Raw genomic sequence first — 24512 nt, 5'->3', positions numbered from 1 at the left:
GGACAGGTTACTTTCAGTAACACTAACATTTTGTCAGGAAGCATTCTGGTGTAGCAGGATGAAACAATGTCACCAATTATTCTGTGGATTCTCTGGTGGGGGGAGCAACTGAAACTTCATCTCAGATAATATAATGCAACCTTAGAAAAAGAGGGTCAGATGGTTAATCTATTCATCTACAAGCTGAGTGTAATATGACTTTGCATCAAGTTTGCCTTTGAAAAATAAGTTGAATTAAGTCTCTAAGGCTTAATTCAACACAACGAGTTCCTCTGGATAATCTACTATTAATAAGCCAGGAGGATAGATTTCTTAGAAATGAGTTTTGGTTGGTTTGGGTTTTGATTGCGAAATAGCTTTAATTGGAATGATTTTTAGCTGGAACAGTGGAATAATGACCCTAATTCTGCATAATAAACCATGAGAACCATAATGACGACAAATGATTAGAACTTCACTCTACATCATACCGAAAATCATCTTCAAATAGCACAGTACCCACTAAGAGCATGCAGATATTTTACTTTCAGAATTTATATTCAAATAATGACAAACTTCCCAGTAGTCACAGAGAGGTAGCTGTGTTAGTCTCTATCTTGACAAAACAAAAAAGCAGTCAGGTAGCACTATAAAGACTAACAAAATAATGTATTAGGTGATGAGCTTTTGTGGGGCAGACCCACTTCTTCAGATATGGAAATAGTGCTGAAAGTGAACTGGCATGATGAACATATAACAGAGAGACAGAAAAAAAAAGTAATGAAAATTGACAAAGCTAAATAGGACAGAAGGAGTTGGGGGAGAAGGAAGGGGAGGAGAGGAAGAAAATTACTTACTGCAAGTATCTATTAGGTTAATTTGCTGAGATTACTATGAATATAAAAGATGGAGAAGCTGTCTTTGTAATGCATAAGGTAACTTCTATCTCTCTTAAGACCAAGATGCAAAGTGTTGAATTTGAGAATAAATTCCAGTTCAGATATCTCCCTTTGTAAGCTGGTGTTAAGTCTCTGCTTTAGCATGCAGATTCTCAGATCTTCAATGTTATGGCCTACTCCACTGAAATGCTCCCTGACAGGTTTATGTCTCAGTAGTGACAGATTTTAGAACAAGAAACAATGGTCTAAAATTACAGTGGGAGAGGTTTATGTTGGATATTAGTGAAACACTGGAATGCTTTACCTAGAGAGGTGGTGGAATCTCCATCCCTACAGGTTTTTAAGTCCTGGTTTGACAAAGTCCTGGCTGGGATGATTTAGTTAGGGTTGATCCTGCTTTAGGCCAGGGGCTGGACTAGATGACCTCCTGAGGTATCTCCCAGGCCTAGTAGTCTGTGGTTCTATGATTCTATGTATTCAGATTCCTAATGTCAGATTTGTGTCCATTCATTTTCTGTTAAAGTGATTGTCCCATCCAGTACATGAATGCAAAAGCTTTCTACACCAATATTCCACCTGAAGATGGACTACAAGTGATTAGGAACACTATCCCAGGTGTTACTATGGCAAATCTGATGGCTGACCTATGTAACTTTGTTCTCACCCACAAATGGATGGAATCCACAAATGGATGACTTAGTTGGGGTTGATCCTGTTGGAAGCAAGGGGCTGGATTCAATGACCTCCTGAGGTCCCTTCCAGCCCTAAGATTCTATGAATTATTTCTAATTTGGGGACAATTTATACCTCTGAATCAGCAGCATTGCTGTAGGCACCTGCATGGCCCACAATATGCTAAAATTTTTATGGCAGTCTTAGAACGTTTCCTCAGCTGTCATCCCTATTGTCCTTCCTTCACTTATGCTATGTCCATGCTATCTTTATCATTTGAACCCATGGTAAAGAGACCCTTGAAGAATTCTACAGCGATTTTAACAACCTGCACCCCACCTTCAATCTCAGCCTTGATCATTCCACATGAGAAATCCATTTCTTGGACACCACAGTACAAATCACTGATGGACAAATCATACCACTTTCTACGAGAAACCCGCTGGCTACTACACTTACCTACATGCCTCCAACTTACATCTGGGACATAACACATGATCCATCATTTATAGTCAAGCCCTTCGATACAACCGCATCTGCTCCAATCCTACTGTCAGAGACCAAAAGCTTCAAGATCTCTACCAGGCATTTGTAAAACTTAATTACCCACTGGGAGAAGTTAAAAAAAAAACAAACAACCCCCCCCAAAAAAAAAACCAAAAAAGAAAAATTGACAGGACCAGATGAATACCCAGAAACCAGCTAGATGTGTCCAAGAAAGTCAATAACAGAACATCTATAGCCTGCATCTCAAACCCCTCCAGCACATTATCAATGACCTACAGTACTATTTCCAGATCTGAAGAAGTGGGTCAACGCCGCGAAAGCTCAACACCTAATAAATTATTTTTTTAAACTTTAAAGTGCTATATGACTGTTTTTTGTTTTGTTAACTCCCCAGTAGTTTGGTTTTTAGAGCCAGAAAAGTCACATCACGTAGCAGCATTTTTGCCTGCATGGGTGGAGAACAAATATATGAAAAACAAGGATAGGCTCGGTTATAAACCCACTAAAACTGTGTCCAGTGAGTTTGACCATAAAAAAGAGTTAAAAAAAAATCTAACATCAGTTATAGGTTTAACAAGGACAGTTGATTGAGTGTGTCAGCTGCAAGGCAGAAAGGGCATCAACTTCAAAGAAGATAAAAGGGCCATTAAAGGATATTTGTTACCAGTTTAATGATTATGTTCATGAATTGGTGATTTTTATTATTATTTATCTGTATATCATTATCACCTGTGGACCCCAAGAAAGAATACAACCTTATTGTGCTAAACACTGCATATACATGAAGAAAGATGTAGTATCGTTTCATTTGCATGGCTTGCCTTAGTAATGAATAAAAAAAAAGATACTGACCATTAAGCATGGCAACCTAATCAACAGAGGTGTTTCCCAGATGAAAAGAAGACCAATAGTCCCAGAAATGCCTACTCAATCACTGCATCTCCACTGAAATTGCCAATATGTATTCAAAGCAGTTACATTTGTGATGGGGAAATTTATTTGTTTGTGGATACCTGCTGTGTGGCAACTGGAACGCTAACAAAAATTAATTTCAGTTATGGGTCAATGAATGGCCATCAGGTGACCAAAAAACCCTCAAAAACAAAACAAAAACAAAAAAACCAAGACTTCGTTGCAGCAATTAAAAGGGTTGAGTAACATTGATGTTGGCCTAGATCAGGGGTCAGCAACCTTTCTGAGGCAGAGTGCTGAAATTTGATCTTTGGCCTCTATGGACGGTCTAAATATCAGTGGTACTTTTAAATCTCACTAAGGCTACGTCTACACGTGAAGCCTACATCGAAGTAGCCATCGAAATAGGCTATTTCGATGAATAACGTCTACACGTCCTCCAGGGCTGGCAACGTCAATGTTGAACATTGACGTTGCATAGCACCACATCGAAATAGGCGCTGCGAGGGAACGTCTACATGCCAAAGTAGCACACATCGAAATAAGGGTGCCAGGCACAGCTACAGACAGGGTCACAGGGTGGACTCAACAGCAAGCTGCTCCCTTAAAGGGCCCCTCCCAGACACAGTTGCACTAAACAACACAAGATCCACAGAGCTGACAACTGGTTGCAGACCCTGTGCATGCAGCATGGATCCCCAGCTGCAGCAGCAGCAGCCAGAAGCCCTGGACTAAGGGCTGCTGCACACAGTGACCATAGAGCCCCACAGGGGCTGGAGAGAGAGCGTCTCTCAACCCCTCAGCTGATGGCCGCCATGGCAGACCCCACTATTTCGAAGTTGCGGGATGCGCAACGACTACACGGTCCCTACTTCGACGTTGAACGTCGAAGTGGGGCGCTATTCCCATCCCCTCATGGGGTTAGCGGCTTCGACATCTCGCCGCCTAACGTCGATGTTAACATCGAAATAGCGCCCAACACATGTAGCCGTGACGGGCGCTATTTCGAAGTTAGTGCCGCTACTTTGAAGTAGCGTGCACGTGTAGACACGGCTTAATAGTCCTACTCACAACAGCTTTTAATTAATTAATTACTATGCAGAGCTTTGCTGTTTAGATGGTGGGTGGTAACATTAGCTGGTCTTTAGTTAATCCACAGGTAGCATAGCTTTGAGAAGCTCCCAAGTGCATGGGAGAAGAGGGCAGGGCTGAGCTCCTGCCTGAGATGCCAATGAAAATCAGCTTGCATGCCGCTCTTGGCATCTTTGCCAGGGGTTGTTGATTCCTGGTATAGAAAATACTTAGTCATGCCATAAGTGCAGGTGAATGGATTAGATGACCTTTCAGCATCCCTTCCGGTCTTATGGTCCTGTGATTTATATTCAAAAAGTCAAATCTTTCATTAAGAAAATAAATAATTATCAGTCTTATATGATCATTTCCCATTATTCTAAAGACTTAGACCAACACATGTTTTAACTGAAATGTAAATCTCATCTTAGTGGTGCTTGAATTTTTAACTTCACAATCCTTATTCATATTATCTTCTTATAGCATCCTGCAAACCAAATCTCTCCAAAGAACTTAAACTCCATTTTAGAAAAGACTGTGATTCTGAACTGAGTTTTTATGACTATTCACGAACTTCTAAATCCTCCACAACAGAAAGCTCTGATTTTACTGCTGACGGTGAGGATGTTTTGCAGAGATCAAAGCATTTTGATAATAATAACTTTAAGAGACATTGGCAAATAGTGGCTCAACAAGATCAGCTGCTAGACTCATGCAGAGTCTGGAGCACAGAGACTGTGGTGCCAACTGCAGGAGGCAGCAGCCCTAACAGGTGGAGCACCAGTGGAGGTGACAGCGGAACAGCTGGCACTCTGCTGACTCTACTCCAAATGATCTATAGCCAGGCTGGACAAGGCTGTGCATTCAGCCTGCATGTAAGCCAATTTCTTCCCTGCTTATCTTTGTTTCAGTGTTACTGCAGAGTCTCAGCAGTTCAAAGACTGTGTACATGCTGCTTCTCATTAGTTGTAATATTTAAACCATAGAGTTAGTATTTTTCTCAATAGACAGGATGTACAAACACAATAACTCAGGCTTCCTGTGGCTGTGATCATTCTTGTCAGCTGTAGCACACTATGAAGGATCTTTCTGATTGCGAGGTATGGGTTTGTTTTCTTTTATTTTTGTGTGCACAAAAATACAACAAAAATCTATCCAGTTGGCACAACTTGTTACCACACACAGAACTCTGTGCTTTTCCCACAAAACTGAAAAAAGTAAGTGGCAGCAGGATGCAGAGGGCTGCTGTGGACCACTTACTTCAAAGCACTAGTTTGGATTAACTACCTTTGATATTATTCTCATTCATGGCAGACATTAGAGCTACATAGTATTTTTCAAATACTCAGAAGACTCGAAGTGATGATTATCAGGGACATTATTTCTCCAGAAGAATAATACTGATATTGCCAGCATGGCCAACAGCCACTGTGGCAGGAGGGGGACCAGGGTCGACACCCCCGGAAGGGGCAGGGCCAATGACAAAAGGGTGGGGCCTATAACAGTCAGTCCTTAGCACTGCCCAGCACCAGGGTGGACTCCCTGCACACCCGACAGCCATGCAGAAGTTAAAGGGGCCTGGACCTTAGGCTGCCTCTGCTCCCAAACCACCAGCAGTGGCTGTCAATGCACTGAGCCCCTTTGAAAGGCTAGGCCCTATCTAACTGCCCATTTCCCTACCCTTCCTTCCCTCCCTTCTGTTAACAAGCTTGGATATTCCTATAATTTGTGAGATACATTCTTAAAAAGAGACAGTCCACCCATAACAATGGCAGCATGCCCTGGCTTTCGTTTGTCTGACTAAGTTAAAAAAAATCAAAGAGATCTGGAGTACAGCAATATGGGAGAAAGAAACCAGTCTTAGCCAGCTAACTGCTGAAGTCTGGGAAGAGAATTCCTTCTGCCCAAGGAAGAAAATCCCTTTCTTGCTTGCCCACAAATTCATTTTGCAGATCACTGAGTCCTAGGGCAGTAATTATGAGCTTGGGCAGTCTGATTGAGAAGAACTTAAAGAGACTCCTGCTCTAGAAAGTGACTGTACAAAGGGGAAACATGCCTCAGGTGGCACAGGACCAGGATTCATAACATTTGGTCTACTTGTTGGATCATCAGCTTGCCTGGCCCAGGACAGGTGCTGATGGAGCGAATGACATGAATGCTGATCCATGCCCCCACGCACCCCAGCGGCATGATCAGGCTCCATGTTTGCTGTCCCTGAAAAAAACCTCTGCTTAAAATGTGATTAATTCACAAGTAATTTGATTGCAAACTGCCAGCCCCACAGTCATGGGCAGCAGGTAATGTAGGCAAGGGAAGGTATTGACTTCCCAAAACTGCCAACACTCCCTGGTGCCACAGCCCTCTCCCTGCAAAGGCTGGAGCTGCAGTGTGGCAGCCCAGCTCCTTGGCCACCTGGGAAGGCTGGGGTGACATCATGGCAGCCTGACCCACCAGGTGGCCAGGAAGGATCAGGCTGGGGTTGGGCAGAGCTTGCCTCCATGAGGGGAAGTTTGCTGTCTGGGAGAGGCCTCAGGGCAGAAAGGGGTGGGGTCTCAGGCAGAAGGGGTGAGGCTAGAGCTTGCCTTCCTCAGCTGGGCCTTCATCAGACACCCATGCCCACAGTCTGAAACTTGGTTCATTTCATCTTGACCCTCATTGTCCCTCATAAAGAATCTATCGGGAACATCCTGCCAGCTCCATGTGTGCAACCCCACTGTCTTCAAATTCGGCCCTCAGTGACACCCAGGTAATATCATTGCTTAAGTGGGATTGAATACATGCAAGTGAGTGGAGATTAGAATACATCTTCATGGTGACACAGCAGGAGAAAGAGAATACAGTTGTATCTCTTAGCTGTAGTCAGGTTTCTATCTGGTTATAGACTCTTCAGTACAGTGATTCTGTCTTCTCGTTCCTTTCCATGGCATCTACTGTATTTGTGACTTGATTAAATGAGAAGGACCTTAGGACACTACCATAAAGCTAATAAATAACAGACTGTTCAGGACTAGCAGGAATAAAAACTCATCAGAATGTTAAAGAGGTTTTGGTTCCAAGTCTGCAAACACTTGCATACGCTTAACTTAGCTCATATAACTAACTCCAACTTATTTTTCTGAATGGAGTGAGTAGAGAGGTGCCATTTTTACATCGCCACATCTGAGACTAGAACCTGATTTTAGACATGAGCAATGCAAGGGACTTCTGGGGGCCCCAGATGGAGCAGTAACTCAATATGTTGACCTTATACTTCACTCTAGCTGTAATAAGTGTGGGAAACAACACACGATGTAAACCACAGTTTTGCAATTAGAGATCCCCCGAATGATGAGGCTGGACCTACTGAGATGCAGTATCTTTCTCTTCTGATTAATTTTGTAACAGAAGTAATATGAGCTGTCCTACAGCATGACCGATTATTCTACTGCTTTGGGGTTATACTATGAAGAACACATTGTAAACCTGTAATGTTTTTTATTCTATTGCAATGAGCATTTGAGACCAATATTTTCAAAGCAGAGTGTCAAAAATGAAGTGGCTGAATGAATGGCCTAATTTTCAAGGTGATGAGCACTAACAAGCATACTAATTGTGGGCACCCAGCCTCTCAGCAAACCAGATCACTTCACAGGTCCATAAATACAGATGTAGGTGCTTATTAGATCATGCTTATTTATAGTGTGGCTTTTTTATATGAGCAGTGCTCTGACTGGCTAGCTGATCCTTTCTAAACATGTCCCCAACGTGGCCCATCTCAGGGCTGCAATTTCATCACTCAAAAGGAAAGGAAAATCCTTCTAACCCTTCATGGGAAATTTGTAAACACACAAATAATATTGTTTAAGGGGGGAGATATCCAACTCCCTTTTCCCCCACTCAATTTCTCATCCTCATTTTAACTGTTTTTTGCATCAAATTGTTCTATCACAAAATACACCACTCTGTAGAATTAAAATCATAAGAACATAAGAAATAGGAAACAAAGAGTATGGAAAAAAGTAACAGGCAACTTTTCATTACTATTTTTCCCTGGTCACATGCCATCTTCATTTAACAAACATTTTATGTGGGTTTGTTTCTAACATGTTCAAGGCTACAAACACATACACATGTGCTCAGCTTTTGTCCCAAGAATACTTCTGTGTATTTCAATGGGATGACTAAGGTGAGCAAAGATAAGCCCATACGCCAGTAGCAGCACACATGGCTTTAGTGGTTCCAAAGGCAATTAAAGCTTGGAGGGCTTCCTTTCTCCCAGACTGAGTGATTTATTGAATAGGTAACTCAGTTTCTCCAGTACTACTCAGTGGCCATGTCTACACTCGCCCCTTCTTTTCAAAAGGGACATGGTAATGAGCGAGGTCAGAAGATGCTAATGAGGCACTGCCATGAATATGCAGCATCTCATAAGCATAATGGCAGCCACGGCAATTTGAAAGTGCTAATTTTGAATCATGCACAGCCCCTGTAGACAGGGGCCTTTCGAAAGGACCCCCCATTCTTCAAAAGCCCCTTATTCCTATTGGGCTTTAGGAACAATGGGCTTTTGAAATTGGGGGGGATCCTTTCGGAAGGCCCCCATCAACACAGGCGGCGTATGATTCAAAAGCAGCACTTTCGAATCGCCTTGGCCAACATTATGCTAATGATGCACTGCATAGTCATGGCAGTGCCTCATTGGCATCTTCCAACGTCGCTCATCACCATGCCCCTTTCGAAAAGAAAGGGCTAGTGTAGACGAAGCCAGTAAGTATTAATCCTGAAGCCCTAATTAATTACAATATAATAACAACTTGTAAACTGAGGATTTTTTCTAATTCAACTAATGTTAAAGACAGCATGAGCATACATAACAATGACTTTCTTGAAAATTAACATGCATTATGAAGAAACCAGCGTACCTGTCTTCGGAGATCCCTTGTTTTTTTGGTCATCTTGTCAATGGCAATGTTCAGTGGGTCCCCTTTTTCTTTTCTTCCAGTCTATTAAAATATATATATTTTACAGTTAGAAGAAAAAAGACAGTCCTACGGTGAAAAATACAGCCCATATGTACAAGTTTTAGAATTCTGCAAATAGATAAAAAGAAGCATTCAGTACTATCAAAAACCACCTACATGTCTAGGTAGATAGAGAGTACATCTCACTCTGCATTGTTTGCATGAATCAGAGCACAAATCAAGGTTTCTTTTCAATATAAGTTATCAAACCACACTATTAATGGGACACTGCTGAGTACAGCATATTTTTGAACAACTCATAAAAGGATAAAATAAGAGGATTAATGTGATTCCCTAGACAGTTCAGAACTTTTGCACTGATATATTATGTTCACATGCTATAGCACTTGCTGCCAAAATCTGGCAAGACCTCTCTCTATATAAAACATATTAAGAATTTCTAATCTCTGTCCTGCCAGGTGGTGGGTATGTTAAACATGATAATAAGCAGCAAAACAGCTTGAGGACAGAAGGAAAAGGTTCCGTATGACTGTTACAAGAATTGCACGGGCAGACTTTAAATACAATATACAGAAGACTTCCACTTAAAATGTTCTCTTGTGCAGGTAGTCTCAAAGTAAAGATCCTCAATGAAGATTAAATAAGGGAGGGGGAGAAAGAGGACGATTTCTGCAGCTTACAGTAAAACACAAACGAGCAAAGAGAAAACAGCAACACTTTTTAATGTTCCAAGGTACAATAAAGCTTTAAGTGACCGCCAGCTGCATAATCTTCCTTTTAAGAGACAGCTGCCTCGCTAACAATTTGCTAAATCTCTTATCACATTGAAATCCATTTGATTTTTTAAAATCCAGAATAACAAATATCTCTTCAATCCATTCTCCCATTTCTTTTCTCTCATCTGTTTTACGATATCTTATTTGCAATTATTCCCAACATGCAGTAAACCAAGATTTTGTACTTCCAACAGAGCCTAACAACATCTGCTTATGTGATCTACTGAAAAATCACTTTCAAAAGTTTTTTTTTTAAATATACCATTTTATCAATGATTTCTCTAATACACATGACTATGTTAAAAGCTCTAAGGCTGGGTCTACATGTGCCCCTTCCTTTCAAAAGGGGCATGCTAATAAGCGGGTTCAAAAATGCTAATGAGGTGCTGCAATGAATATGCAGTGCCTCATTAGCATAATGGTGGCTGCGGCAATTCAAAAGTGCAGCTTTTCGAATTGCGCACCGCCTGTGCAAATGGGACCTTCCGAAAGTACCCCCCCAGTTTTCGAAAGCTCTTCTTCCAATCTCAGATAGAAAGAAGGGCTTTCGAAAACTGGGGCAGGGGTCCTTTCGGAAGGTCCTGTCTCCATGGGCGTCGCACGATTCAAAAAGCTGCACTTTCGAATCACCGCAACTGCCATTATGCTAATGAAGCACTGCATATTCATTGCAGCATCTCATTAGCATCTTTCGAACCTGCTCATTAACATGCCCCTTGCGAAAGGAAGGGGCACATGTAGACCCAGCCTAAATGGTCACTGCCTCATCCTCCATTTTAGCCATTTGATTAAGTAACTGACTTCTTTACTGTAATTTTAATTTTTCTGATAAAAAGACCTATGAATTTATAATCTTTCAGGAATCTGAAAATCCTCTACATCGACTCTTTTCCCAATCCACAAGTTCTAACTTTACGGTAGCAAACAAAAATAGGATTTCAAACAAAACGCAATTCTATTTCTTAGATTCAGAGTAACTGATTGAAGTGAACTCAACAACCATACAAGAGAATAGGGACAGTAAACTTTAAACAGAATAATTGATACGCCCATGCAATCTGACTGCGCACCTTGGATAACTGCAATTATATATTAAATATATTCAACAAAATATATTTGTCTAGTCCACTGGTATATTTGTATCACAGTGGCGTCATTCTCCCTGTCTCGTGATCAGAAGTCACTGGTGTGGTGCCTCGACTATCATATTGCTCTGTCCAATGGTGATAACTTTTTGGCTATAGGTGCACGTGCTCCCAATGTATGTTGTACTGGACTTGCATGGATAGCCAGCACAACAGACTGATAGAACCCCCCAAAGACCACAAAATCACATAAGGGATGAAGGCATCTGAACTAGGTTTATGGTCAATGAAGCATGGTCCTAATACCTATCAGAGTCTATCAGACCACTAACCCGTGGACCAGCTCAGACAGCGGCGGGACTCTTGGCTGCCTCCTAGGCCAGACAAGGGCAGTATCCAGGTATGAACATGTACCCTCAGGGGATAAACATGCAACACATTGGTCATGACACATCATGTTGCCATACTCTGATGTTCCTCGATACCAGCCTTTACCTTGTGCATGGTGATCCGATCATCATAACATCACTATTCTTCATGCTGTCATTTTAGGTCCTGTCCTGAACCTGAGTCAGAATGCTACCTGTGGGGAGTGTGTTTGTACCAAAACATCTTGTAACTAAGTGTTCCGTTGCCAACCCTCTGGAATGTGTTTAGTGCTGTGTCCAGTACCTCTTAGACATGAGTAGCTTCTGCAATATCAACGCTATTTTTGGCAGGTCCTGTGAGCGGGGCCTGCCTCTTGCTCATAGATTAACTTTGCTTTGTATTAACAAAGATTTGACCATTGTTGCCTAGGCCTCAGGCCTCACTCCAGGTCTGATATACATGGGGTTATGCCCTCTTCTTACTACACCTTGGCTACGTCTACACGTGCCCCAAACTTTGAAATGGCCATGCAAATGGCCATTTCGAAGTTTACTAATGAAGCGCTGAAATGCATATTCAGCGCTTCATTAGCATGCGGGCGGCAGCGGTGCTTCGAAATTGACGCGCCTTGCCGCCGCGCGGCGCGTCCAGACGGGGCTCCTTTTCGAAAGGATGCCACCTTCTTCGAAGTCCCCTTATTCCCATGAGCTCATGGGAATAAGGGGACTTCGAAGTAGGCGAGGCCCTTTCGAAAAGGAGCCCCGTCTGGACGCGCCGCGCGGCGGCAAGGCGCGTCAATTTCGAAGCGCCGCTGCCGCCCGCATGCTAATGAAGCGCTGAATATGCATTTCAGCGCTTCATTAGTAAACTTCGAAATGGCTATTTGCATGGCCATTTCGAAGTTTGGGGCACGTGTAGACACGGCCCTTAAGTCCCCAGAGTGTAAGTAAAGATACTGAGTGCCATGTTTTTAAGTAGTTTACCCTTTGTCAAGGTGACATTTACCATTAAAAAAGGAGAGATATTTGGACTGATATATGTAATCTAAACATACTTGAATTGTGGAAATGGAAAGTGAGTTGTCAAGTAAGCTGGTCTATATCATAATGCAGCCATAATACTTCAGAATATGAACTTGTAACCTCAGAAAAAAAGATCAGTAACTTTGTTACATGTATTTTAACTACTTGGTGACATTAGTATTCAAATTCAATGCCACTTTCATGTCTCTCTTCAGTGACTTTATTTAAATAATGTAATTCAAGGTCTTTAATTTTTTCCTCTCTCTTCACCTGGCTATTTGGTGAAGTTCGGATAGCAGAGTGGTGGGAAGAGATACAATGGTATGAAATCTTTTAATCCCCCTATTTCTGTCATTGGGGTAATATTTCATTGTCATGTAAAAAGCCTCCAGCAAGCAATGGAAGTTACTCTATAAATTAGCAAAGTGATGATAATTAATAAGCTAATCAACAGAATTGAAAGTCACATCAGGTTGAATTTCTAAGAGTCACATCACTACTCAACAACTGAGTAGCATTTATGCACTAATTTGTTGCAGGGCAAATTTGTCTTGGATTAGAGACGCAATATCAAGGGCTTTCCACTTAGCACCCATGAGAATCAAATGAGTTCTCCCAAAGGTCAACCCAGCAGGGCTGATGGGGAACTAACCCAGTGCATGCTATGCAACTGCTATCTTCAGCTGTTCTAAGAGCCATAGCAATGCACAATAATTAAAAGTAGCAAACCTGAGACTTGTCTAAATTATCCTATGAACTGAACAAACATCAAAATTCCAGGGGAAGAACAGAGATAGTATACAGACATATTTTTCACTGACAACTGACTCCTGTGCGGTCAGATCTCTATTGAAGTTGAGGATCTACCCTTTGCAATCCAGTTATGAATGTGCCAAACCATTTTTCTTGAGAGACTATTCTACTGTCTCATGCAACTACTCGTGCTTAGGACAGTTCTGGGTAACATTCAGTCTACACATAAATCATCTTAATTTCAACACACGATTTTGATTAACCCAATATGCTTTGGAAGTAATGCTACAACCTCCTGAACAATTCCTCTGTCATTGCTGTTTGCTTGCCTAACTGATTACAATGTCTCCCTCGGTACACAGTTTTAAACAGGAGAGCAAGAGAAATACATTAAATAAACAGTTTGATAGGAGGAAAAAGTGGAATGACACATAGGCCGTGTCTGCACTAGCCCAAAACTTCAAAATGGCCATGTAAATGGCCATTTCGAAGTTTACTAATGAAGCGCTGAAATACATATTCAGCACCTCATTAGAATACCGGCAGCCGCGGCACTTCGAAATTGATGCGGCTCACTGCCGCGCGGCTCATCCAGATGGGGCTCCTTTTCAAAAGGACCCTGGGAACATCGAAATCCCCTTATTCCTAACAGCAGATAGGAAAGGACCCCCACCTGGACGAGCCATGTGGCAGTAAGCCGCGTCAATTTCAAAGTGCCGCAGCTGCTGGCATTCTAATGAGGTGGTGAATATGTATTTCAGCACTTCATTAGTAAACTTCAAAATGACATAGGACATATCTGCTCATAGGAATAAGGGGATTTCAAAGTAGCCGGGGTCCTTTCGAAAAGGAGCCCTGTCTGGATGAGCCATGCGGCGGCAAGCCACGTCAATTTTGAAGTGCCGCGGCCACCCGCATGCTAATGAGGTGTTGAATATGTACTTCAGCACTTCATTATTAAACTTTGAAATGGTCATTTGCATGGCAATTTCGAAGTTTTTGGCTAGTGTAGACGTAGCCATGGGGAACAACAGCAGGTTCAGGTCAGGAGTAGTGTGAGTCCAGGAAAGAGTGGAGCCTGGTGGGATGGATGAATGGAGGCCCAGTGCTCTGGGGTTGACAGTGGAGCCCCATCCCCCTAGGGGCTGGCCGTGGGTAGGCCAGTGGAGAGGAGCCCTGGCCATCCAGCAGAGGGGAACACCAGCTGGCAAAGCAGAGCCCTAGCCTTCAGAGGGAAGTCCTGGGTGGCTGGCAGTGGGGAGACTCAGTACCCCTGGGCAATGGGGTCCCAGAACTCATAGGGCTGGCATTGGAGCCCAGGTACTCTTGGGGAGCATATGAGCTGGTGCCCTGGGGAACACAGGCTAGGAGCAGAGGGGCAAGTATTGTCCTCACCTGGTCTAGCAAATTCCCTGGTTCATGACCAGTTAGGTGCCAGGCATACCAGACCAGGGAGGTTCAACCTGTACTCCACTTTGGATGAACTAATCAGTTGCACACATACAAAATGGGAAACAGCTGCCTAGAATGGAGTATTACAGAAAGGGATCTGGGGGTCAGAGTGGGTTAGAAATTTAATCTGAGTTACTATATATGCATGTATATGTGTAACACTTGCAAACAAAAAAGCAAGTATTAGTCTGGGGTTATTAGCAGGTTTTTTATGAGGGACCTGAGGAGTAATTTTTCTACTCTATTCCACAATGACTAAGTCTGAAATGGAGTATTATGTCCCGTTCTGGGTGCCACAATTTAGGAAAGACGTGGACAAACTAGAAACAATGCAGAAAATAGCATCAAAAATGATTAAAGGTTTAGAAGACATGGCCTATGAGAACAGACTGGAAAAATATTTCCTGAATCACAAAATACACGCTCAAAAAATCACTAGTGTCCATTAATCAAACAAAAGGAACAATTATCACACAGTAACATTTCAGCTGATACAATCACTCAGTTTACTCTGAGAAAATAACAGAGTATCCAAACATTCCACCCTCTAGACCGAGAACCTGTGTAGCTGAAAGTGCATCCTCTATTACAATGAGGTGTTCTAACATCTGGTGCTTTTTATTCCTAAGACATATCTTTCCGTCTAAAAACATTTCCGTAATAGTTGATAACTGCTAATCCTCATACCTATTTAGTGACTTAGACCAGACTTTGCCAGCTTGAAGATATTTATAAAATATTGTTCGGTAGCCTTGGATACCCACAAGGGGATAGAACTGGGTTACAGGGCTGTAGGCCAGGCAACCAAAAGCTATGCTGTATTGTGAACGTGATGTTAGCAGCTAAGCCTCCTCATACAGGGGAACTCTGCCGCCAGTTTTACATAAAATTGAATAATACAAAAATGTGAGTTATCACGAGTGAAATAAAAAATATCCTGAAACTCACCCACACAACAAGACTAAGGGTGAACTGACATTTTTAATATGGGAAGTTCTTTGATCTTTGTGGTGATGAACATCACTATAAAAGTGTAGAGGTAAAAAAAGGACCTTGAGCTGAGAGCATGTATGCTGAATAATCATCCAACTGAGCAGTATTATATAAGCCTCTAAATCAACTAGATTTTATTAGCTAGAGCTGCATAATTCTGGCACAGACAGACAACTCATTTGTTGTTCTATCACCAATAAAGAGGAAGACTTCAAAATAAAATGTATGGAACAAACTACTTCCTTTCCCTTTAAAATGCCTTATCTGGAAGATGAGACAGAATAATGGTTCAATTTATTACAATACAAAAAAACCCTTCTCTAACTGTGTGAGAAGGAATCAGAAGATGCTATCACTTTCACATAGATGCCTTCTGTCCTCTCTGCTCAGATAAGTGAAAGCTAGGGAAGCTCAGCACAGTAGTGTAGTACATGTTGTGTGTCCAAGACACACCTGCTGTCACTCATTCAGTAATTTAGTGCACAGGAGACAAGTGGAAAGATTATCTATTGATTCAATAGCTACCATACCTTAACATGTTTCTTCCCCCACATCATCACCTGTGTAGATGTCTCCATTATTATAGTATAGGCCCAACTGCGACATCACATCATTAAGCTATTCAAAAAAATATCATTTCTAGTATTTGCTTTTCACTGCTGAATTACATCACTCTTTTAGAACTTTGGTTCTGTCCAATATCTTATACAGATAAGGAGCTGAAACTTAGTACTAAGGGAAGAAAGCCCAGCAGGGCAATGGCCCGAAGTGGAAGTGGAACCTTTTAAATGGGAAGATAGGAAAATATTCTCTGTTTTTTTAAGCCCTATGGATGACAAATGCAGTCTAATTTGGGTGAGGAAAAGACTATACCACCAATCCTACCCAATAAACGTAAATGTCAATGGTATCTGAAACGCCCAACTTAAGTGGAGGAACTAGTCAGGAAAATATATTTAGGTGGAAAAGTAGTGTTCCAATATGAATAATCTGAATAACATACTGCATTAGCCACAAATTAAGTAAAATATGTAATAGCTGGCATGTTAAAAAAGAATGAAAAAATATCTAGAAGTGATAGGCTGAACAAGAAATAGGACCTAGTGAACTTGCAGGATCTAAAGGTTTACATTGTTTTGTTCTTGAGTGAAGTTCTGTAACTAAATAATTTCTACATTTGTAAACTACAATTTCACATTAAAGAATTTGCACTATAGTACTTGTAGGAGGTGAACTGAAAGATATTATTTTTTTAGCATTTTTACAGTGTGAATATGTGTAATAAAGTTATTAAGTGACCACTTTACATTTTCTATTCTCAGCTGTAATAGAAATTGTATTTGAAAATATAGAACAATATCTAAAATGTTTAATAAATTTTACAGGTATTTTGATGTTTACAGTGTGATTAATCAGGATCAATTTTAAATCAGAATTAATTTTTAATTATATGCATGAGTTAATTGTGATTAATAAACAACCTTAAATAATTAAATAATTACGTAATTCTACTACATGGTGACTCTCAGCTCAAAGGATCACAGAAGGCTTTTAATTTGCTCCTCATGTACATAACAAGGTCACTTTCTACAAATGCTTCCAGGGTGAAAAATGCACCCAGAATTGCATTTAACACTGTTGAGTAAATTGGCTGCTACCTCATCCAACAGTAAAGTCCTCTGAATGGTCATTAAGCGTAGAATGTATTGCAGTAATCCAATCCAAATAAAGGAAATATTTCTTTGCCCAGCATATCATCAGCCAGTAGAAATCAGAAAGACAAATATTGCAGCTGGATTTTAAAATGTCTGGATAATTTTATGACTAATACTAGCAGAAGTACCCAGTGTTGCCTGGATCCTTAACTGTAGTTTTTTTAAAAAAGGAAAATTACATGTTTATTTAAACAGTGGCTTTATGCTTTATTTCAATAGTGGGGCTTGAGGAAGTGGGGGGGGGGTGGAGGAGATAGATCAGGGAGTAGAGGGAGCAGGAGGCCGGTTACAAAGATGCATTGGGGTAAGCTGTATGTGGGACTGTGGATGGGGTCTGGGGGTGCAGGACTGAGGACAGAGGATGTGAGAGGTGTGGGGGCTGAACTCAGGGGGAAGAGGATGCAGTATTAAGGGCAGGGCATGGGGCAGATGGTAGGGGTGAAGGGTGCAGAGTTTGGTATGTGATAGTGCTTAGGGTGAGGTTGGGAGGGCAGAGGGCTCAGGGTAAGGGTCTGGGAGGTATGGGAAGAGGCTTTCCAGAGACTCGCCCCGTAGCCTCAGGAAGGGAGGGTGGGGCAGCAGACCCTGGTGCCTCTTCCTGACCACGGGGAGGAGGGCTGGATCAGACTACAGCTCTTGGCCCTCCCTACCTGTCTTGATGGAGGGTTAGGTTGAACCGTAGCTCCCAGCCCCCCACCCGTCTACCAGCCCTTTGGCAGATATTGGGGGGGGCGGGGCAGCAGCCTAGACCATGACTCCTGGGTTTGGGCCTTGGCAACTAGCCCCAGGTCTCGGTGGGGGCAGTCTGTGGTGGGAACATGAAGGCCAGGGCTTGCCCAGCCCTGGGATGCTCCCCAGACCCAGCTCCAGGGGCGATAGAACAGGGTAGGGCCCAGCTGGAGCACTGGGCTTGGTCTCATCCCCATCCTCAGTTTGGCAGGAGGGCAGTGGGGCCAGGGCTGTGGCTGCAGGAGTGAGGGGCTGTGGCTGTAGCTTGCTCACTGGTGCCAGCCCTGTCAGAATAAGGGCTGGAAGCTGGGACCGTTGAAAAGATTCACGGCCCTAGCACATTGGCAGTAGCGGGGAAAGAGGTATTTACTTTGCTGGCAGGGTGGAAAGCTCTGTCTCCTTTGGCCACTGTTTGCCGCTGCTGCTGCCCCAGTGGTCAGTGTACAGTATGACCCTTTCCTGCACTCGCTGCCCCCAGAGGTGAGTCTAGAGTATGTCGTCTCTCCTGTCGGTGCCCCTCCCTTCCCATGTTCTGGGAAATCCCGGGATTCAGGTATTTCCCACTTTCCAGGCACAACCGAACCCTGAGCTTGGTTCAAGTTAGGATAAGAGGAAGCTGTACACTAAATTTCCTGCTCATAGGTCTGGGTTTAAGAGGAGTTCTTGAACAAACATAGCACTGAGAGGCAGGCAGACAGACTAGAAATATACAGTGATTACCTGTTAATTTGAGGGTGCTATGCCCTGTGAGTTCTCAAGAGTTCCACGTGTCACTGTGTGTGAGTACACAGTTCCGATCCCTTCATTTCCCAGATAATTGTGCACCTCATTGCCTCTTTAGACACCTAAGTCCATCATTTAGAAGCCAGTGATGTCCTCAAAATTGCCTCTCACTCACTGCCTAGCTTTTAGGCCAGCTGGCATTCATGTATTCAGCCAGCACTGACACCATTATATAGTAACCAAGCTGCCTGGAGCCTAGCCCAAGCCAAATCCTTGGAGGCCCTTAAATGCCTCTCCTCTTCCTGCTTCTCCCCTCATTGTCTCACTCATGGCTGATTCATCTAGGCCAGGATGAGAGTTGTTGCATCCTTAGCACTTGATTCTCCCCATACAATTCATAGGGAACCTAGGGACCTAACTCAAGGCTGAGGCTTCTTATTAAGCAGTAGAGCAACTTTGGGCCGAGGTATTGCATTGCGTCAGTGCTCTTACAGTTCTGGCTCCAAGGGTCAGGATTTCAGTGGACTAGAGGACAGACACCTAGTACAATTATTTAAAGCCTAATAATCACTGATTCCATGGGCAGTTCAGTCCATAACCTGCTTAGCTACTTTTAAAAGAACTCCAGTTCAGGGCTGGATGCACAGAAGTGGCAATATCTATCTTTAGGTATCCTCGCCAGCTTGCGGAATTCAGAGCCCTGACTATGCATCCTAGATTGGCCCCTGAAGGCATGATAGGCAGGCAATGCTTAGTCTAAGAATCCCACGGGAGTTTAGGTGTCTGGGCTCCTGCCTGAGACAGTAGTTCAGGTATCCCATGACAGAAAGTAAGGCATGTAAGCATATTTACATGTAAATTTAGGCTCTTACAGCATGTAGAGATAAGTAGCTTCTATGCAGGGGTTTTGTGGACCTCCTGGGAGTTTGCAAATTTGGATCCAAGTGATCACATCCTTTCATGCTATGCTCTAAGATAAAGGAAGAGAGTCACCACTTTGGAGCTGCTTTCATTATACTGAATTTAAAATGACAAAAGTAAACCTTCAAGCTCAAGAAAGGGTGAGCTCCATAAAGTCACTGGCGTTGCCTGGAAGAAGATAGTCTGCACCTCAAAAGGAATAGGCTCAAAGGATATAATCATATATTTGTTTAAAGTGGAATCTTGTGTGCTACACAAATTGTTCAATTTAAAGATATATGTGTTCTCAGGGCAGCCTTGGTATAATTACGCACATTGACTTACCCATTTAAAGGTTTGCAAGGATAAGAACTTCAGAGTAGTTTAAATAATCCCTTCCAACTTGGACTGGCTACTGGCAGTGCTAAACTGGAAATAATAATGAAATGAAAAACAGCAGTGTTTTCAGGGTTGAAAACAGACAATTTGGTTCACAGGACACTAATATGCAAAAATTGTTATGTTACAGTTCAGTGCTTACAAAAATTATACTTTTGAAGGCAGAAGCTTGGCTGGTGTAAATTGCCATACCTCCACTGACAGCAATAGTGTTGCCACAATTTATAGATGATGAGGATGCACTTTCTACATCTTTTAAATGAAAGCCTGAATAAGCTTTCGTTTCAAAGCCCAGAATCACTTTCTCTATGAAGCTAAATGGTTCTAATTTCTTCATGAACATCCATTCAAATAGCGTCCACCACAAACTCCTAATTTAAGAACCAACTGCTTCCCAGCTGTGAACTGTAATCTGCTTGTATATCTACCAAACTGTTTATAATCTCAGATGAGTGAAGGAAAAGGTAAGAGGCATTAAGCATATGACCCACTTATATGATGAGGCTAGGTAAGTAAAAGAAACTACAATGAAATCATAAATCTCTTAACACAATTGCATTCTATCAACAATAATAAGAATATTAATAATAACAATAATTTGAACCTCTCTACTGCTTTCTTCTTAAGAATGTCTAAGGGTTTTAAAAAGCTAACCACTGAAATGTTACAGCAATTCAGTTAATAGGTAGAAAACAGGAGGGGTGAAACTCATCAACTATTCTCACAGAGCCCAGCAAGTCCAGGAACCTATTAAGATGAGGAGCCAACACTGCTATGTGCCTTTTAAATCCAAGGGAAATATAAGGGGGTGCAATAGATTTTCTGAAATAACATTTTGGCAAGAATATTTGGATTGACATTTCTACTCTTAAAGAAAATGGCATGGAATCTTTTGGATATTTTGACACTATGAGATACAGGTAGCACAGCAGAGCCGGTAGCTGACCTGGACCCTATGGCAAGGTGGGGGGGTGGGGCAGCTCAGTGCCCCAGAGGGGTGGAACCCAGGGCAGAAGAGGTAGGGCCTAGAGCATTTGGACATCAGTGCCACCAGACTGCAGTGATACCCCCACACAGAGCCACATGTAGCAGCACTGCCACAGCAACTCAAAGAGGCCCAGAGCTCTGCCCACTGCCCCACTACATATCGTAGCCAAAGGCTAAATGACCAAGACTTGCCAAAACAGAGTTCTGTCTCATTCAAAGGACAGCATATCCATCAGGATTCCTCTGCCCAACAACATGCTAATTAGACTCCAAACACTGACTCACAGAATACATATCACCAAAAGAATTAGCAATAACACTACAGCACCTAGGCATACCTTGGGAATTTCCCTTAGAAGTACTAACCAGGCCTCACCTTGTTTAGCTTTTTACCTCAAGCAAGATAACCACCTAAGATAACTTGGCTGCTGGCAAATACATGAAAAAACAACAACAAAACAGATTTTACTGGGCTACAATAGTTGACCAGATTGTTTTCTGAGGGCAGTATCTTTTTTTCTTCTTCTTCTCTTCAAAGGGCACTGGAAATAAGAACATGCCACTTACAAATAAGAGCTAGGTAGAAATATGGCCAAATGATTAGCCAAAGGTAGGTATGTCCAACAATAAGATTAGCGGCCTATGTGCATGCAACTTTTTTTCTCAAAGAACATGCTGAAGCTCCAACTTGACCTGTGTGTGTGTGTGTGTGCGTGCGTGTGTGCACGTGCATGCACACGCATGCGCACACACGCACACACACACACACACCAGGTCTATTTATTTTTCGTTCATCTCTTAAAGAATGTGTATTTTATAATCTTAGAAATAAGAGATAAAATATGTACCCTGTCTCCAAGAATTAATTACTCTGCAATATTATTTCAGATAATGCAGTTGCTAGTGCATTTCCTAACCTACTTTAAATGTCTGGAGCAAGACGATTGCTGTACTTCACTTGGGTGAGTCCTTCCCACATCTGGCCGTAAGGGCACATAACCTGATATAAGGTGTACATTGTATTCCTCAGGTAACCTGAAAGACTTTGTATCCTTTTTGATATCCAAATTTTAATCAAATAGGTGGCTGTCAATGAAGGAAGCAGCCTACTAAACTAAAATCTAATATGAAGGACACAGCCTGTTAATACTGGAAGATCAAAATTGGTTTAAGCAGAGAATTAAATGTTTTTAAAACTTGCCTTGTACCCTTTCCCCTACTCTGTCATCTCCCTTCTTCCTCTCTGCTCTCTACCTTTGTTTGCCAACCCATTCTTCTAGCCTCTTTTAATAGCAGTTTCAACCAAAACTGTATCTTCAAATGATTTGGGCTAATGTGCTTTTACCATCAGTGAGATCACTTTACTTTCCACCATTAGGTTTCTCTTGGCATTTTACTGTACTGCCTACATCATATCAGGCCAGTGCATGTGTCAAACTTTCTGAGGGCAATAACTTGTGTGTTTGGCATCACGCCTTTTCCTGTCTGACACACTTCCAATGGAAAACCCACCTGCAAGCAATGTGCATGAGAATTAATTGAACACATAATGCAACTATAGCTATTGTTTTAAATTAATGCAGATGGCAGCAAGTCTGTGAAAGAAAATTACTTGATCCTCATTAGCATAAATAATGGATCACTATTGAATATTGCCTTCATCTTCATGTCTGAATATTTCTAAGACTTCACTAGTCACAATTAGAGGCAGCTGATATTTGAAACAAAAGACAAACAAAAAACCCCAACCAACCAACCAATCAACCAAAATAAAGATTTGGATCTAATTAAGTCCAAGAAGGAAAGATTTTTAAAAAAGGCAAAAGGACAGAATTGACTTTCAATATTTAATTCTTCTCCATTTCCATACCAGACATCCAGATATAGTAATAAACCTTAGACACTGTGTACCATGTAGAAATGCTGCAATATATTCCTGTCACCTCCTTAGATCAATGTGTTAAGCGATATCAATTCACATTACTTGTCAGTTTAATTAGAGAAAGTGAAACACAATTACAGGGTATTAGTGCAAAGCCAGCATAAAACTGCAGAAGGCCCATTTGAGACATTTGCGGCAAATAAATGCAGAATGTAATTCACTGTGTAACATTTTCATCAACAATGCTCATTAAAATGTTACTCCATAAAAAAAATACTTTAGCAAATGCTATTATAAACTAATAGTGTATTAACAAATGCTTTTAATCTGTACACTCATTAAACCCTTATATTTCTTTCTGGACTACAAAGTTTAGCTTCTTTTTCATTACTCTTTGTCAAAAAAAAAACAACAACTGTGAAATGGAGCCTCTTCTACTCCTCTCCAAGCTTATGAAACTTCAAGGTTACAAATTTAACCATACAATGAAAATACTAAGGCTTTTACTGCAATGTGAACTCAGGCCTGCTAATCACAATAGAATTGTTCCTGCTCTCACTGATCTCGCTGAGGCTATGTCTACAGTAGTGAAAGTAAGTCGATTGCAGATACGCAATTCTAGCTATGGCAATTGTGAAGCTAGAAGCGACATATCTGCAATTGACTTACCTGTCCAGCCTCCCTGAAGAAGGTCAACAGGAGAGTTTCTCTTGTTGACCTCCCTTACTCCTCGCCTCTCATGAGGAGTACAGGAGTCTACTGCGACCCCTGAGAGGTTGATTTTGCACGTCCCTACCAGAGGCCTAAAATCAAACTACGGAATATTGGCCCTGAGTGGGTGGATCTTTCAGGGTAGTATAGGCACAGCCTGAAAGTTTATCAGTTTTCAATGAAAGTAGGATCAAGTCATGAAACATATGGTTTTAGGACATGATGCTGGAATTCATGTATGCCCAAACTTGAACAGAATTCCTTGGGAGTTTTAAAATTTCAAGAAATGCAGTTTTTGGCCTTTGAATGACCCAGCTAGTAACCACTGTCTGGAGTGTTCTCCAATGGACAATTATGGTCCAACACCACCTGGGCTTTAGCAATTCTACCATCATATTTTTAGACAAGTAACGGAGAGGTAGCCGTGTTAGTCCGTACTCTTACAAAACAAAGCAGCAGAAATGTAGCCCTTTACAGAGTAACAAAATGATTCACTGAATAAATCATTTTGTTAGTCTTTAAAGAGCTACATTTCTGCTGCTTTATACTTTTAGACTGTCAAGCAGTTGGACCTCTGCTGCAGCTAGTACTGCACTATGGTCCTTCCTTCCCTCTATCTCCTGCACTGCCCACTTTGGAATGAATACCACCAACATTTCTTTCTAAAGATTTTTGTTTTCATTTACTGTAACTAATATTTTTTATTTGGTTTTTATACGAGCACTTCCCACTCTTTGTAGTTTCTTTGAAGGTGGTTATTATTAAAACAGTCTTATTTGGTTGTTGTGAATTACTCTTCAGTAGTTTATGTGACCTGCTGGCGCAGTATATAAAAATACAGTTAATCAGGCCAAAGCCTGAGTATTTCCACCCCACTTTTAGCATAGTATGTACATAGGCACTGGACCTGTGTCCAAACTCATTACCCCCTTTTATGGTGTACCTTGATTCTAACTTAATTTCATAAAAGTCCAGCAGAACTGCACTGGTACACACAAGATTTACCACTAAATAG

At 41.8% G+C, this 24512-nt stretch overlaps 1 protein-coding gene across 4 annotated transcripts in view; it reads right to left on the bottom strand.

The window, feature by feature from the left end:
* CTNNA2 (catenin alpha 2) overlaps nucleotides 1-24512 on the bottom strand; it is an 814165-nt gene that overhangs the window by 188063 nt on the left and 601590 nt on the right. For all 4 annotated transcript variants that reach the window (XM_074992255.1, XM_074992258.1, XM_074992256.1 and 1 more), the window contains one exon: nucleotides 8942-9022. In XM_074992255.1, coding sequence (XP_074848356.1) covers nucleotides 8942-9022 — 81 coding nt within the window. The remainder of the gene's footprint in view (nucleotides 1-8941; nucleotides 9023-24512) is intronic.

Source organism: Carettochelys insculpta, chromosome 4, assembly GCF_033958435.1.
Source record: "Carettochelys insculpta isolate YL-2023 chromosome 4, ASM3395843v1, whole genome shotgun sequence".
In the NCBI taxonomy this organism is placed as follows: domain Eukaryota; kingdom Metazoa; phylum Chordata; order Testudines; family Carettochelyidae; genus Carettochelys; species Carettochelys insculpta.
Note: the sequence above shows the minus strand (reverse complement) of the source record. Positions and strands in the feature narration are given on the sequence as shown.